At 50.2% G+C, this 17,674-nt stretch overlaps 1 protein-coding gene across 1 annotated transcript; it reads left to right on the top strand.

Moving 5' to 3' along the window:
* The first annotated feature begins 6,277 nt into the window (after positions 1-6,277).
* Positions 6,278-16,581, top strand: LOC114814970 (zinc finger protein OZF-like). The gene is made up of 4 exons (XM_029074479.2): positions 6,278-6,349; positions 7,959-8,032; positions 9,032-9,158; positions 14,450-16,581. The coding sequence occupies exons 2-4, from the start codon at positions 8,000-8,002 to the stop codon at positions 15,754-15,756; spliced, it is 1,467 nt and encodes a 488-aa protein (XP_028930312.1). The 5' UTR covers positions 6,278-6,349; positions 7,959-7,999; the 3' UTR covers positions 15,757-16,581.
* The last annotated feature ends 1,093 nt before the right edge of the window (positions 16,582-17,674 follow it).

Below are 17,674 nucleotides of genomic sequence, written 5' to 3'. Positions count from 1 at the left end.
GCAGTATTTTTATAAGGGCCAGATCAAGGTTAAGATGAGCCCTGAATGAATGGACTGTGGTAGGACACCTACTCTGACAACCCAACTATGAGTCAGTGAGACATTCTGCATCAGTGTCCAATCTCTCTCCCTTGCTCGCTCCTTTTCTCCCTCTTTCTCCCTCCATCTTTATCCCTCACACACTATTTTCATCATGTTATGAAAAAAAGATGGGCCTTTGTAGATTATCATCCAGGCACATCTTTTGTCAAATATTAGAGTCAGTGTTTCATATTGTTAACCATCCGAACCTAGAGCCAATCCTTCTCCAATGCACAATCGAGGTAGTTTCTACAAATGGCACAAAATATGCACCCTAGGTTTTTATATATATGGCTCGAGATAGCAATCTATGTAATTTGCAGTGAATGCGTGGAGTGCACATTTTACGTTTGCTTCATGAATTGCCCAATTTGTGCATTTGACACGGACAAGCAAGTTGCGCATCTTACATAGAATGCATAGTTTACGTGTTTTTCAGCTTCACTGTGCACGCACGCAATTTGTTTTTGTTTCATTCTGTTTTGCTTTGCCGTCTGTCTCCCCCGATTAGACTGTGAGCCCGTCACTGGGCCGGGATGGTCTTTGTTGCCGAATTGTAATAATAATAATAATAATGTTGGTATTTGTTAAGCGCTTACTAGGTGCCGAGCACTGTTCTAAGCGCTGGGGGAGATACGGAGTAATCAGGTTGTCCCACGTGGGGCTCACATACTTTTAATCCCCATTTTACAGATGAGGGAACTGAGACACAGAGAAGTGAAGTAACTTGCCCACAGTCACACAGCTGACAAGTGGCAGAGCCGGAAGTCGAACTCGTGACCTCTGACTCCGAAGCCCAGGCTCTTTCCACTGAGCCACGCTGCTTCTCCATTCTCCATTCTCCATGGAATTGTACATTCCAAGCGCTTAATACAGTGCCCTGCACATAGTAAGCACTCAATAAATACTATTGAATGAATGAGAAAGCTTGGCCCTGAATTCAGATGGTTGTCAACGTTTGACTTTGACTCCAATGGCTGACAAAGGAAATATGTGGATGATCATCCAAAAAGGTATATATTTTTTTCCATTACATGATTAAAATAATATGTGAGGGAGAAAAATGGAGCGAGCGAGAAAGGGAAAGTGGGAGCGAGTGTCCTGGGCAGTAACGTGTCTGCTCCCTCTGCTGTATTGTGAGGGTGGGCAGAAGCCAGAGCCAGGGTTTCCCATCTGGAGCCATCCCCGGATGCAGAAGGCCTTAACCTCTGAGGTTTAACTCCGTCTCTGTATTGTCACGCTAACTTTAACCCCGCTTCCCTCCAATCCCGGCGGCGCAGGGCCAAGAGAGGCAGGGAGAGAGAGCTGCAGTTGCCAATCCTCAGTCGCACCTGCAGAGGCCTGCAGAGCCATGGGGGCTGGGGCTGGCTGCCATTCCGCGCTCCCTCTCTCCCTCACTCCCCCTCTCCTCATCTCCCTTTCTCCCCTTTTCTCTAGCTCCTTTTGTCCTCTTCTCGCTTCTCCCCTTCTCTCTCATACCCTCTCTCCATCTCTCTCCATCTCCCTCTCTCCCCTTTTCTCTAACTCCATCCCTCCCCTTCTCCATCTCTCCCCTTCCCCCTTGCTCAGTCTCTTTCTGCCCCCTTCTCATTCACTCCTTCTTTCTCCCTCACACAATATTTCAATTATGTTATGAAGTAAGATATACCGTTGCGGAATATCATCTGCATCCTTGACTCTATTTATTGCCATTGTTCTTGTCTGTCCGTCTCCCCCGATTAGACTGTAAGCCCGTCAAACGGCAGGGACTGTCTCTATCTGTTGCCGACTTGTTCATTCCAAGCGCTTAGTACAGTGCTCTGCACATAGTAAACACTCAATAAATACTAAAATAAATAAAAATTTGTCAGCTGCTGGAGTCAAAGTTGAATGTCGTTTCAAACCATCCGAGGGCAAGACTTTCATCGAGAGCAGCGTGGCCTAGTGGAAAGAGCACGGGCCTCGGCACCAGAAGGACCTGGGTCCCGATCGGGACTCCAACATGTGCTTGCTGTATGACGTTGGGGAATTTACTCAACTTCTCTGTGCCTCAGTAACCTCATATGAATAATGGGGATGAAGACTGGAAGCCCCCTGTGGGACAGGGACTGCATTCAATAATAATAATAATTATGGCATTTGTTAAGGCTTACTATGTGCCAAGCACTGATCTAAGCGCTGGGGAGGATACAAGGTGATCAGGTTGTCCCACGTGGGGCTCACAGTCTTAATCCCCTGAGGCACAGTGAAGTTAAGTGACTTGGCCAAAGTCACACACAGCTGACAGGCGGCTGAACCGGGATTTGAACCCGTAACCTCTGGCTCCCAAGCCCGTGCTCTTTCCACTGAGCCACGCTGCTTTGTCTTCTCCCGAAGCAACCCTCCTTCCTGCAATATCCCCCCTCCGGCAATGTGCCCCCAGCCCCCACCCTCTGATCCCCCCATCCCTGCCTTAATGACAGATATGCCTGAGCCACGGCATTGAAGCAATACCTGCAATATCTGTTGCCGAACTGTACTTTCCAAGAGCTTAGTAGAGTGCTCTGCACACAGTAAGCGCTCAATCAATACGATTGAATGAATGAATTAATGAATTGATGGGCGTGGCCTAAATTGCATCCTCTGAATAACACGCCCCTCGTCCACTTCCCGTCTATGACAGAGGAGGAAGCAGGCTCAGAGAAGCTAAGTGACTTGTCCAAGGTACTTCAGCAGGGCTCTGGTATCAGATAGGACAGGAACCCAGGTCCCCTGACTCCTAATCCCCACCGTGTTCCAGTGATTTGTGCTATCGAACAAAAACCTGAGAGAGAACCAGGACCCGAGACATTGATGGGGAAGACTCGAAAAATTTATCACACCAGGTGCTTGCTTTTTGTAAAAAAAGAAAAAAACACCCTTTCTCCCTGCCCCTCTGACCTTCCAAATCTTTGAGAGTTTAATTGATGTTTTTGATTCTCCTATGTTTCCATTGGAATTTGGAGGAGTGCAAAGCCTCCAGTGACTCGTGGATTTCCGAGTCCTGCCCCACACTTCGCTTTCCAACTATTTGGAGGTGGGCAGAAGTCAGCCAGGGTTTACCATCTCGGACCATCCCTCGCTCCCTCTGCCCTCTTCTCCCTTGCTCCCTGTTTCTCCCTTACACTTTCATTTAATCGTATTGATTGAGCCCTTACGGTGTGCAAGGCGCTGTACTAAGCGCTTGGGAGCAAGAGTACAGTATCCCAAGAAACAGACACATTCCCTGCCCACAACGAATTTACACACTATTTCAATCACGCTATGCAATCCAGTACACCTTTGTGAATTATCATCTGCTCTTTTCTTTTGTCAGCGACTGGAGTGAAAACTGAATGTCGTTGAAAACCATCTGAATGCAAGACTTTTCTCGAGAGCGGCATGGCCTTGTGGACGGAGCAGGGACCTCAGAATGCGAAAGATCCGGGTTCTCCCCGGATTCCGACACTTGCCTGTAGTGTGACCGAGGGCAATTCGCTCAACTTCTCTGGGCCTCAGAAGATTGGACACTTGCCTGTAGTGTGACCGAGGGCAATTCGCTCAACTTCTCTGGGCCTCAGAAGATTGGGAGCCTCATGTGGGACAGGGAGAAACTTGTAATAATAATAATAATTATGGTATTTGTTAAGCGTTTACTAGGTGCCAAGCACTGATCTAAGCGTTGATACCCCAGCGCTTAGAAAAGTTCTTGACACCTAGTAAGCGCTTAAATTCCATCGTGAATTAATTCAGGCCAAACCTCCAATACGTAATCTGCGTAGATTATCTATAAAGCACGAAATGTCATTTAGATAACTGACACCCATCACGTACAGGGCCCAAAAAACCCCTAACTGTGTCCTGGCCATGGCATCCTACCTCCTATTAACTCCTCTGCCCGACCCGTCTCCACTCCTGGCCCATGAGAGGACAGGAGAAGAGGGAAAAGGGTCAAGTGACCTCATCTGTAAAATGGGGATTAAAACTGTGAGCCTCACGTGGAATCAGCCTCAACCTGATTCCCCTATGTCTACCCCAGCGCTCAGAACAGTGCACATAGTAAGCGCTTAACAAATACCAACATTATTCATTCATTTTCGGAAAACCGCGCAAATGGCGCCTTCCCCGCAGCTCAGCCAGGCTACGCAAATTGCGCATTTGCGCGAACCGCGAAAGGACGCAAATGACGTCCCTGCGCGAGTCACAAAAGTAACTCAAATTGCGTGTCTTGCGTAGATCCCGTACTTGGGCGATTCAGGAAGAGTACGCTATTGGCGTACTGGGGACAGTCGCATAAAATACGTAAATTGCGTATTTCCCCAGTCGTGAAACCTGTGATACGCGCACCCCGCGCGAGCAATTTAAAATGCGTATATTGCGTACTTCGCTAAGTTTACGTAAACTACAGCGACTGCGTATTTGGCGCCGCTTACTTGAGCTACACTGATGTATTGGAGAAGGCTTGGCCCTCGGTTCAGTTGGTTGTCAACATTCAACTTTGACTCCAGTGGTTGTCAGAGGAGGTGTGATAACAAAGGCATATCTTATTTTTCATTACAAAATGAACGTAGTGAATGAGGGAGAAAAGGAGTGAGCGAGTAAGGGAGAGAGAGAGGGAAGGTTATGGTCAGGGGACGCGTCTGCTCCTCACTCTAGGCTTCAAGGCTCTCCATCACCTTGCCCCTTCCTACCTCTCCTCCCTTCTCTCTTTCTACCGCCCACCCACCCCGCACGCTCCGCTCCTCTGCCGCCCACCTCCTCACCGTCCCCCATTCTCGCCTATCCCGCTGTCGACCCCCGGGTCACGTCCTCCCGCGGTCCCGGAACGCCCTCCCTCCTCACCTCCGCCAAACTGATTCTCTTTCCCTCTTCAAAACCCTACTTAAAACTCACCTCCTCCGAGAGGCCTTCCCAGACTGAGCTCCTCTTCTCCCTCTACTCCCTCTGCCACCCCCCCTTTACCTCTCCGCAGCTAAACCCTCTTTTTCCCCTTTTCCCTCTGCTCCTCCACCTCTCCCTCCCCATCCCCACAGCACCGTACTCGTCCGCTCAACTGTATATATTTTCATTACCCTATTTATTTTGTTAATGAATTGTACATCGCCTCGATTCTATTTAGTTGCCATTGTTTTGTCGAGATGTTCTTCCCCTCGACTCTATTTATTGCCATCGTTCTTGTCTGTCCATCTCCCCCGATTAGACCGTAAGCCCGTCAAACGGCAGGGACTGTCTCTATCTGTTGCCGACTTGTTCATCCCAAGCGCTTAGTACAGTGCTCTGCACCTAGTAAGCGCTCAATAAATACTATTGAATGAATGAATGAATGAATGGTGTATTGTTGGGGTGGGCTAAACCCAGAGTCAGGATTTTCGATTCGGGCCTCAGAAGGCTTTGGCCTATGAGGGTTAACTGGTTGCCTATTAATTAATTAATTAATTCAGGATTAAGTGGTTGCCTCTCAACCTTCGCATGAAGCAAAAACTCCTCACTATTGGCTTCAAAGCTCTCCATCACCGGCCTCCTCCTACCTCACCTCCCTTCTCTCCTACAGCCCAGCCCGCACACTCCGCTCCTCTGCCACTCACCTCCTCACTGTGCCCCGTTCCCGCCTGTCCCCCCGTCGACCCCGAGCCCACGCCCTACCTCTGACCTGGAATGCCCTCCCTCCTCACCTCCGCCAAATTCCCTTCCCCTCTTCAAAGCCCTACTGAGAGCTCACCTCCTCTAGGAGGCCTTCCCAGACTGAGCCCTCCCTTTCCCTCTGCCCCTTCTCCCCTCCCCATTCCCCCTACTCCCTCCCTCGGCTCTATCTCCTTCCCCTCCCCACAGCACGTGTCTATATTTGTACATATTTATTGCTCTATTTATTTAATGAATGACGTGCATTTATCCATGGTTCGATTGATCTATTTTGATGGTAGTGACAACTGCCTATTTGTTTTGTTTTGTTGTCCGTCTCCCCCTTCTACCCGTTGTGGGTAGGGATCGTCTCTATCTGTTGCCGAATTGTACTTTCCAAGCGCTTAGTACAGTGCTCCGCACGCAGGAAGCGCTCAATAACTTCATTCCTTCATGCAAAAACCATATTTATTGAAGGCTTACAGCCATTCGGGTCGGGGGCGGAGCTCCGGGGGCGCGTCACGGGTGTGGGCGGGGAGCGCGGCCCACTCACCCCGTCCCGCCCCCCCCGGTCCGTCCGTCCATCCGAGGCCCCGGGCCGGGGGCAGGGAGCGACGGGAGCGGTGCGGGGGGGCGCGGGGCCACAATGAGGCGGTGCGGGACCGGCTGGAAGGTGAGATGCCAGGAGCCCCTGCCCCGTCTGCCGACAGCGCCGTTTGCGGTCTGGTGGCGCGGTTTCCCCCCTCGACAGGCTGGGGGAACCCTGCCCTGACCACCCCTGCCCTGTCCCGCCCTGACCCCTGACCACCTCTGACCACCCCTGCCCCGCCCTGACCTGACCACCCCTGACCACCCCTGCCCCGCCCTGACCTGACCACTCCTGACCACCCCTGCCCTGCCCCGCCCTGACCCCTGACCACCTCTGACCACCCCAGCCCCACCCTGACCTGACCACCCCTGACCACCCCTGCCCCGCCCTGACCTGACCACCCCTGACCACCCCTGCCCCGCCCTGACCTGACCACTCCTGACCACCCCTGCCCTGCCCTGACCACCCCTGCCCCGCCCTGACCTGACTACCCCTGACCACCCCTGCCCTGCCCACCCCTGCCCCGCTCTGACCTGACCACCCCGATCACCCCTGCCCAACCCTGCCCTGGCACCCCCTGCCCTGCCCTGCCCTGCCCTGCCCTGACGACCCTTGCCCTGCCCTGCCCACCCCTGCCCTGGCCTGGCCTGGCGTCGGGTCCGTCCCGGGCGCGGCGAAGGCAGGGACTCCCTGGGGCGGGAAGACTTGCGGCGAAACAAGCCGGGGAGGAGGAGGAGGAGGTGGGGTGAGGAGGAAGAGGGGAGAGGAAAGGAGGGGAAGAGGGGCCGCCGTAACCTCGGTGGGAGGGGGCGGGAGCTGGAAGGCGGAGCGCCTGGGTTCTGCCCATTCCCTCCGTGAAACCCGAGACCCTGTTTCCTCCCTGCACGCTACAAAAAAGGATACCCCCTTTGGGCTTCCGCGGGAGGGAAAGGGAGAGGATCCTCCTCCACGTTTGTCGGGGAGAACAAAAAGTCTCCGAGAAAGATATAGGTCAAAGAAGAAAGCGAGGCAGGCGGAGCTGGGAGAGGCCAGGGCGACGGAGAAGGGTAACGGATTCTGAGAAGAAGGCTTGAGTTTAGATCACCAGTCCTAGGAGGAATGTAGCCCCAGCCCCACAGAAGGAGAAATCCACTCCTTTCCCCACCTGTGGAATTTCTTTGGTCGTTTTTTAGTCCCCCATAGGAATAGGACCGTCGACGGCAACAGAAGAGGCCACAGCACCTGTCGTATTTCCCTCCCTTCATAGGAGAGGAAGGGTCCTCCAGGCCCATGAGTACAGTTTAAACAGGGATCGGGACCGAAATCCCCAGGGTTTTCCAAGCCTCCCTTCTCACCCACTCCCTTTAGCACCTCAGCCGTTTTGCAAGAGAAAGGATTAGGCAGGAGGCACATCCCACCTGTCCGCTCCCCAAAACCTTTTGCCTTCCTTCTAGAGAAATAGATATTAACCAAACTCTGTTGATAAGCCCTGCTGAACTGGGCCTACTCAACGTGGTCATGGGAAAGGGCCCTGTCAGCGGAGATGAGTATACATTCTTATCTGCACAGTGAAGGCAATCCTGCCCCTACGATCCCGGAGACGGCTGGGCAGTTTCTCATTTTTTAAAAATGGTATTTGTTAAGCTTTTATTATGTGCTAAGCACTGTACTAAGCGCTGGGGTAGGTACACGCTAATCAACGTTTCTCCTTCAGCTCTGTCTGCCGCCAAGGAGGAGAGCCCTGAAGCCAAAGAGATGGTGGCTGCAATCCTTAACCCAGAATCCCAGGTGAGCTGAGGTTCCCATTGCCCTCTTGTCTCTCTCGCCTCTGACTTCTCGCCCACATCCTATCTCTGGCCTGGAATGCCATCCCTCCTCATCTGAGAGATAATTATTCTCCCTCACTTCAAAAACCTTATTGAAGGCACATCTCCTCCAAGAAGCCTTCCCTGATTAAGCCCTTCTCTCCTCTTCTCCCACTCCCTTATGTGCTGCTCTTACTTGCTCCTTCATTCATCTTCCCTCCCATCCCCACAGCACATATGTATATGTCTGTATAGAGCTGTAATTTATTTATTAGTTATCTGTTAATTTACATTGATGTCTGTATTTTCCCCCATCCCCCCAAGACCATGAGCTCGTTGTCGGCAGAAATGTGTCTGCTTGTTGTTATATTATACTCTCCCAAGTGTTTAGTACAGTAAGTAAGTGTTCAATAAGTGTGAATGAATGAATGGAGATCCTAATTGCTGCCCTACTCCCTTCCTGTCTCCTCTCCCTTAGCAGTTCCTCTGGTGAGCAAACCTCCCAACTGGAAATTCACCTCTGGGTCCTATCTCTGAAGACATCTGCACAAAATCTCCCACTGGTGCTGTGTCTCTCTCTCTCTCTCCTTACCACCTCCTCAATCCAATACCCAGTTTACATATAGCCCTCTGCCCACAGGTGATTATCTCCCCTCTTCCTTTTTGAATGATATTTGCTAAGTGCTTACTATGTGCGCTGTACTAAGCACTGGGATTGATACAAAATAATCAGGTTGGACATAGTCCATGATCCATTTGGGGCTCTTAAACCCCATTTTACAGATGAGGTAACTGAGGCACAGGTAAATTAAGTGACTTGCAGGAGACATGCAGATTCCACAGGAGATGTGGTGGAGCTAGGATTAGAACCCAGGTCCTCTGGCTCCCAGGCCCCTGCTCTTTTCACTAGGCAATGCTCCTCTTCTTGCTGGGATTATCTCTGGAGCAGTAGATATTTAGCAGTGATTTCAAACTGTTTCAGGAGCCAGTGCTGTTTGAAGATCTGGCAGTTTATTTCTCTCAAGAAGAGTGTGTGAACCTTCAGCCCATTCAGAGGGATTCTTGCAAGGATGCCAGATGGGAGATGTATAAGGAAATGTTCCCACTAGGTAAGACGTGTACAATCTCCCAATCTCCCTTCCTTTTTCCTCTTGATTCTCCACCTGAACCTGTTGTGGTTTTTTTTTGGGGGGGGGGGGGTTGGTTTTGTTTTTTTAAATGGTATTTTTTAAGCAGTTACTGTTGTTGTAGATAAAAGTTAATTAGGTTGGACACAGTCCCTGTCCTGCATGGGTCTCACAGGCTAAGGAGGGAGAACTGAGGCATAGAGAAGTTAAGTGACTTACCCAAGCAACTGGCAGAGCCAGGATTAGAACCCAGGTCTTTTGACTCCCAGGCCCGTGCTCTTCCACTAAGCCATGCTGCTTCTCATGCCCTTCCATTTAAACTGGAGAAAGTTTCTTACAGAAGAAGTGGGGAATTAATGCTGAGCCCTTCATTCTCTCCTCCTCATCCCATCTGCTCACTTCAGAGGTAAATCAGGCATTATGAACAACTATAACACAGATGTAAGAACAATTCCCGGGTCTTCCCTGCCTGGAAAATGTTTTGCCTCAATCCCCACTCTTCAGTGGTCCGGGGGTGGGAGGGTGAGGAGGTATGGCAGTTTTGTTGCTGGAGCAGAGACTAGACAGAAGCTGACCAGGACTCCCCAAGTCCCTCCCCATCCCGGGCAGACTGGCCACACACACACACCCACCTTCCCCTCATCCCCTAAATCAGTAGCCATATGGATGCTTACTCTGGTACAGGTCACTTTATTAGTCACTCGGTGGACATAAGGAAGTCTAAGATCATGATCCCTGCCTTGATGCAGCAGTCCCAGTGGATGTTTGGATAATTTTGAGAGGGGAAATTGTTTTTTGAGTGTGTGTGTGTAGTTGTCCTTTGATCTCAAAGAAGAAACCACCAGTGGTGAGCTTCACCTATGAGAGTGTTTGTCGCTGAAAAGGGCAATGTGGAACTCTCTAGTACTGGCCACGTCATGCAGTCTAAAAGACTTTCCCTTGTGGCGTTGGCAGCATCTGTCACTGTTTTCTCTTTTGCCTCTTTGTCTCTTATTCCCCAAGAAGCTTTTGTTTGAAGAGAGCTGCTGCTTTCTCTTAAGCAACAGGCCATACTGGTCTGTTCTCAGGAACTGAATCCCAGTTTTCCGCTGGGATGCAGTATGGTCTGAGACTTTGTCTGAGACATTGTCCTTAAAGTGTTTCCTCTGCCCTCTTTGCTTTTGGTTTTGCAATTCCAGCTGTCCGTACAGCAGTTGTCCAGGGGTCCTGCTATTGCTCATTCTCTCTCCAGTCATATCGCTCAGGGTGGCTGAATTAAGGTGAGCAGAGCTTCAATGCTAGGAGACTGACGATGTTCCAGAGATCATTGATCTTGATCTTGTCTTGCTATTTGAGACCAAATCTGGCCTGGAAGTGATGGTGATACATCTGTTCAAGGAGCCAGATGTGGTGCCTGGGTGTGGCCCAGGTTTCACAGCAGTAAAGAAGATTGGACAACACTCCAGCTTTGTAGACCTTTAGTTTGGTCTGGCACCTTTTCCATGCTACTGCCACACTGGTGTTTGACACGCTCCGGAAGGATGTGCTGCTGCTCTCCTTACTGATTTTGTTTTCTATTTCCTTGTTTGTCACTATATTATTGGTCAGTGTGCTGCCTAGGGAGCACAATTCAATCACAACTTTGTAGCTTTGTGTTGCAGATACAGAGCGTATTGGTTGTGCTTAGGGGTTAGGAAATACACATCACCTCTGTTTTCTTCAGATTTAGCGCCTGGTTGATTTGGTGATGCGGTTTACCGTCATCTGCATGTCTTCTTGGATGGGGGCCTCTAGGGTACAGTCATAACAATAATAGTTGTGGTATTTGTTAAGTGCTTACTATGTGTCAGGCACTATACTAAGCACTGGAGTAGACACAAACTAATCAGGCTGCACACAGGCCCTGCCCCACGTGGGACTCAAAGTCTTAATCCCCATTTTACATATGAAGGAATTGAAGCACGGCAAAGTGAAGTGACATTCCCAAGGGCACACAGCCGACAAGTGATGGAGCCCGGATTAGAACCCAGGTTCTTCTGACTTCCAAGCCTATCTGTGCTCTATCCACTAGACCGCACTGCTTCTCATCTGCAATCAGTCGATTTTGAATGATTGTTTCTAGGATTTTCGATGATGCTCTTCCCATCTTTCTCTCATTTCTCCCCGTTTCCTCCTCCTATAGAAACATCTGTTAGACTACTGCATGATCGATCATGTGTGCAGGGCACTGTTCTAATAGATTACTGTAGAGTTAATAGACATGATCTCTGCCCTCAAGGAGCTCACAGTGTGCTCCTGCTCTCTTGGTCTGTTCTTGTGTGGTGTTTTCCTCCCGTAGGCCCCCTCCAGCTTAGTTGAACTGTACAAATAAATGAGAGCACAATATGGCTTTTTCCTGAACCAGCCACTCAAATGAATATTGACGTTGAAACCACTGTGGGAAGAGGGTCAAGGGATGGGGATTAGGACAGGGAGTTGGGGAGGGGAAAAAAGGTGGAGGGATGAGAGCTTTGTCAGGGAAGGCTTCCTGGAAGGGAGACAGCCCTTCCTTCAGGATACTACTTTTCAATTCACCTTTCATATGCCCTGACTACTTTAATGATCCCTATTCAAAATATATGTGCCCAGCACTTCCTTCTCACCCCGTGGCCCTGCCCATCCTTTGTTCTCTTCCTTCTCCCCAGTAAATATCCTGAGGCATTTCTTCCCTCCTAACAGCTATTCCTACCCTGGGCCAGTTCCCCACCTCTCCCCATTCTCTTCAGATTTGCTAATTCCATCCTTAGAATTGTGTAGATAAATGCCTCACCGTCTTCACTTAGCTGCATTAGTAGTGATCTCATCTCAATGTGGGCAATGAGTATTTAACGACGTATTTAATTGCTGCTCAAAGGAATTACCCAAGGCAAAACTAGTTCACTTGAGATCGCCTATTTTCAGAATCCATATTGTAATGAATCATTCTCAAGTTGAGGTAAAGGCGATAATTGCTTTTCACACAAAGCTTTTGTCACCTCAGTCTGAAACTCACTCCAGGGCTTGGATGACTGGTAATTCGTAGGCCAAGAATATCATAAATACTAGTGGTTTTTCCCTAGACCGTAAGCCAGTTTATTCATCCATTGTCAGTCGTATTTATTGAGCACTTACTGTGTGCAGAGCACTGTACTAAGGACTTGGGAAGTACAATTCGGCAACAGAGAGAGAGAATCCCTACCCACAATGGGTAGAAGGGGGAGACAGACAACAAAACAAAACAAGTAGACAGGCATCACTACAATCAGAATAAATAGAACCATAGATAAATGCACATCATTAATAATAAATAGAGCAATAAATATGTACAAATATACACAAGTGCTGTGGAGAGGGGAAGGGGGTAGAGGAGAGGGAGGGAATTGGGGCAATGGGGAGGGGAGGAGGGGCAGAGGGAAAGGGAGTTCTCAGTCTGGGAAGGCCTCCTGGAGGAGGTGAGCTCTCAGTAGGGCTTTGAAGGGGGGAAGAGAGTTAGTTTGGCAGATGTGAGGTGGGAGGGCATTCTAGGTCAGAGGTAGGACGTGGGCCAGGGGTCGACGGGGAGGGGGGAGCAGGCGGGAACGAGGCATAGTGAGGAGGTTAGCTGCAGAGGAGCAGAGTGTGCCGCCTGGGCTGTAGGAGAGAAGGGAGGTGAGGTAGGAGGGGGCCAAGTGATGGAGAACTTCGAAGCTAATGGTGAGGAGTTTCTGCTTCATGCTAAGGTTGATAGGCAACCAGTTATGGGCAGGGGACTGTCTGCTAATTCTCTCCCAAGGTTTAATACAGTGTGCGGCAAATGCCATTATTATTATTATTAGTGTTTGGGACAAATTTCCTGTAGTTAAATTGAGTAGGACTAGATTAGCTGCCACTCCCCTGGGACCTCAACCCACCCACAGGATCCTTCTCCCTCAGGCCATCCCTAGTTATTTATTGAGCATCCACTGGATACGGTGCAGTATACTGAGCTCTTGGGAAGCACAAAACATAAGTGGCATATTCCCTGTCCACAAGGAGCTTTCACTCTAGTGGGAAAAATCGACATGAAAGTATTTCAGAGCCCAAACTTCCATTCTTCTTCCTCCTTGGTCCTAAGTCAAAGGTGTGTGAGCTCCCAGGATCCAGAGCACTTTCATTCATTCAATAGTATTTATTGAGGGCTTACTATGTGCAGAGCACTGTACTAAGCGCTTGGAATGTACAATTCGGCAACAGATAGAGACCATTCCTGCCCAGTGACAGGCTTACAGTCTAATCGACAGTCTAATCAGCCAAAGAGGGTGTAGAGGTTTGCGTGTGAGGAGCCCTTTGGGAATCCTGAACGGGGGAGACATCGCCCCCAACTTCCACTATGGCCCGTGACTGTCAACAGCATGGCCTAGTGGGAGAAGCACGGTCCTGGGAGTCAGAGGACCTGGATTCTACTCCCACTTCTGCTACTTGTCTGCTGTGGGACCTTGGGCAAGTTACTTCACTTTGCTGTGCCTCAGTTACCTCATCTGTAAAATGGGAATTACGACTGTGAGCCCTATGTGGAACAGGGACTGTTACTGATTATGCTGTATCTACCCCAGCACTTAGTACAGTGCATGGCACTTAGTGAGCACTTAACAAATACTATTTAAAAAAACAACAGCAAAATAGATCTTAGTGGCATCGTGGGACTCTTTAAAGAGGGTAAGGAAATGTACCAGGCACTATTTCTGCACAGATGGAAATTTCTGTCAAGGGGCTGTGCTGTGGTCTTCCTCTGTCTTTCTTCCTTCTCCCTTCCCTTCACCCCCCCTTCCCTTCAGCAGCTTATTTAACTGGCAGTACATTTGCAGAAAGCCTCTCAGTGAGAAGCAACCGTACTACACCTGTTATGATGAAGGATACCTACCTTCCCTTTCCCATAAATAACATTTTCACACCTAAAGCAGCATGTGCAATAAAAAGGGATCTCCCGGAATGAAGAAGAAGGACAATGGGTGAGGCGTTTAGGAAAGCTCTTGTACGCTCCCTTTCCGGTAATTTGGCCAAGGTCTAGTCCAGAGGTTTCTGCCTCTCCTGGGAGATGCAGACGTTCCTCAGAATTCCCGTCAACACTCTCGACTTTTTGTAGCAGCCCCTATGGAATGTTGGGAAGCCGTCTCCCTACTTTGGGTGTCCCCTCTCAATGGAATCTTTTTACCAGAAGAGGTGGGCTGTGGGACCCTTTCGTGACTTCCCACCTTAATGGTTTCACCTGGGTCCCCAGTCCCAGGAGAGAACTGTGTCTGGATTCTTTGTCTCGGCAGGTGATGGAAGCATGGACGAGAACCTCAATCGGGAAAGCCCAGAAAATGGGACTCTTCAAGAAATCTCCACGGGATGGGGTGAAGAGTACTCTGAGTGGGGGAAAGCCACTGAGGATAACCCAGGCAGCCCCGAGTGGAAAAGATGGGCTTTGCCTCTCCCCCGGAAGAAGAGATTCATAAGCCTTTTAGTCACCATTGACAATCATATTCCTTTAAGAGACCTCTCTCGGTGCACAGACAATCTCTTCCCTTTCGAGTGGGATGACTCCCCCACAGATCAGGTTGTGGCCCCTGCCCATAAGTGCCCCGAGTGCGGGAAGAGCTTCGCCAAGAGCTCCCGCCTCGTTTCGCATCGGAGAATTCACACGGGGGAGAAGCCCTACGAGTGTCCCGCCTGTGGGAAAAGTTTTACCCAGAGATCCACCCTTACGACCCACGAGAAGACCCACCAGGCTCTGAAGCCGCACCAGTGCCCTCGCTGTGGAAAAGCTTTCCGGCGCGTTGCTCACCTCCTTCGGCACGAGAACATCCACACCAGGGCCAGGCCCCACAGGTGCGACAGGTGCGGAGAGGGTTTCAGTGGGAATGCCAAACTTTTGCAGCACCAGAAAGCACACACCGGCGGGAGGCCCTTCCAGTGCCCCACGTGCGGACGATGCTTCGGCCGCAACTCGGACCTGGTGACCCATCGAAGGACGCACACCGGGGAGAGGCCCTACAGGTGCCCGGACTGCGGGAAAGGCTTCAGCCAACGATCCAACCTCGCCACGCACAAGAGGACCCACACGGGGGAAAAGCCCTACACGTGCGGCCACTGTGGGAAAATTTTCCGCCGCAGTTCTCACCTTGCCCGGCACGAGGCTCTCCATGCCGGGCAGAGCCCGCACAAGTGCCACGACTGCAGGAAGGGTTTCCTCACGGACTTGGAGCTGGGGCGGCATCGGGTCACCCACTCGGGGCTGAAGCTGTACCCGTGTCTTGCGTGCGATAGAAGTTTCAGCTGGAAGTCCGATCTCGCTGTTCATCAGAGGCTCCACACGGGAGAGAAACCTTTCAAGTGTCCCACGTGCGAGAAGAGCTTTAGGCTGAGCTCCCATCTGGTTATGCACCAGAGGACCCACACGGGAGAGAAACCCTATCAGTGCCTCGACTGCAAGAAAAGTTTCAGTAGGTGTTCGGACCTCATCATGCACCGGAGGCTCCACACGGGTGAGAGACCCTATCGTTGCTCCCATTGCAGCAAGAGCTTCATCCGGAGCTCCCACCTCCTGCGGCACCAGAAGATCCACCGGCGAGAGGAGCTGTGAGGGGGTCGGGGGGTGGAAAGGGTCTCGGGCGGTTCTCGAGGCAAAGGTGCCCAGGTCCCGATTAGGGCCTTCTTCATCAGAACGTGATGCAGAAAGGACCGTCCATCCTTCTTTTCGGCCATGCTTATGTGGGTAACGCCACCGTTAGCAACGTCTCTTCCATCCTAGGATTCCTGTAGCAATTGAGGAGATGCTCCATGTTCCCGGGAGTGGAGTTCACCCCGTTTTCCTCTAATTTGAGGGTTGCATTCTGGCAAGACTCGGCCTCATAGGAAAGTCACACTATGGTGCTGGCCCTCTCGGATGTTGCACAGGTGTACGAGCGTGCGGGCACGCGTATCCATGTCCTTCTGATACCGGGGTGTGCCGAAGCCATCCAGGCTTATGTTTTTGGATAAATGCCCCCCAGTTTCCTCACGGGCTTCCAGCCAAATGCACGGTGAAAAGGTGCATTGTGGCGGAACTGGGTCTATCCCAAGACTTGTTTTATGAAATGTATTTACTATCCCTCTTCTTTCTCTCTCCTGCTTGTCCCTTGTGGATAGCTCTCCTAAAACTCACCAGGGACATCCTCCAATAAATGAAGTCAAGTTTTTTTAAGTGGTGTGTGCCTTTTAAACCTTGGTTATATGGGGCTTCTTTTATATCCCCCACCTAACTCTATCCTCATAAGGAAGAGTGGAAGCAGCTGTTTCCATGATAAAGTGGGGAAACTGCCAGGCCGAGGGTAAATTCAATGCTCGACGTTTCATAGCGAGTTGGTGTTAGGTGTAGAACTCAAGTGCCTGACTCACATCCAGGGTCCTTTTCCGACTTGTAGCTTAATTTTTAAAAAGGAGAAAACAGAAGCTTGCCCTCATGTTTTGATCTATAAAGTAAGCGATTTGAGCTCATTACTTCATGATCATTTCCATCACCTCACTGTGGGTTGGGAATGTGTCTACCAACTGTTACACTGTACTTTCTTTGTATAGTGCCTTGCACATACAAGTGTTCAATAAATATGATGGATTAACCACAGTTCTGAGGTACGGCAGTGTTTGTTTCCTCATCCCCTCTACTTTTCTTGCCCTGAGGCTCACCTAAAAATGGAAGATTTTTGTTTCCTCTTTTGGAGTGGAAGAGGTTAAGTGGAACCATGGGAAGTAGCGTGGCATAGGGGAAAGAGTATGGGCCTGGGAGTCAGAGGATCTGTGTTCTAATCCTGGCTCCTCCACTTATCAGCTGTGTGACCTTGGGCAGGTTACTTAACTTCTCTGGGCCTCAGTTACCTCATCTGTAAATCGGGGCTTAAAATCCACCTCCCTCCAATTTAGACTGTGATCTCGATATGGGACAAGGACTGTGCCCAACCTCATTCATTACCTTATATCTACCCCAGTGCTTAGTATAGTCCCTGGCAGCTAGGCGCTTATCAAGTTCTATTTTAAAAAATTGCCTAATGCTGTTGTAGATGCCCGGGGGGCAATCTATCAGTAATGTTCATTGAGTATCTCTTGGGTGCAGACCACTGTACTGAAAGCTCGGGAGGGTTTAACAAAGTTTAGTAGACATGATCCCTGCCCTCAAGGAGCTCACGGTCTTGTCGGGCTCCTGGGGCGATACCAGTTCCACCACCTGCTTGTGAGAGGAGGGGACGGGAAAAAGACTTCAACAGAGAGGGAGTCTGCTGTAGAGTCTTTCATGACATTTTCCTCTGTGTGCACAAGTGAGCTTCTCTTTAGCCATAACTTTTCCCACTTAATAATGATGGCATTTGTTAAGCGCTTACTATCTGCCCAGCACTGTTCTAAGCGCTGGGGGAGATACAAGGTAATCAGGTTGTCCTATGTGGGGCTCACAGTCTTAACCCTCATTTTCCAGGTGAGGGCACTGAGGCACAGAGAAGTGAAGTGGCTTGCCCAAAGTCACCCATCTG

The sequence above is a fragment of the Ornithorhynchus anatinus genome, chromosome 11 (genome assembly GCF_004115215.2).
Source record: "Ornithorhynchus anatinus isolate Pmale09 chromosome 11, mOrnAna1.pri.v4, whole genome shotgun sequence".
In the NCBI taxonomy this organism is placed as follows: Eukaryota; Metazoa; Chordata; class Mammalia; order Monotremata; family Ornithorhynchidae; genus Ornithorhynchus; species Ornithorhynchus anatinus.
The sequence above is the reverse complement of the archived record's forward strand: the minus strand, read 5'-3'. Positions and strand labels throughout refer to the sequence as shown.

What these genes read in the sequence shown, in the direction of transcription:
- LOC114814970 (XM_029074479.2), top strand. Translation starts at nt 8,000, where the DNA reads ATGGTGGCTGCAATCCTTAACCCAGAATCCCAG. An exon ending in TCCTTAACCCAGAATCCCAG is followed by an intron (nt 8,033 to 9,031) that starts GTGAGCTGAGGT and finishes AAACTGTTTCAG; the next exon opens with GAGCCAGTGCTGTTTGAAGA. An exon ending in TAAGGAAATGTTCCCACTAG is followed by an intron (nt 9,159 to 14,449) that starts GTAAGACGTGTA and finishes TTGTCTCGGCAG; the next exon opens with GTGATGGAAGCATGGACGAG.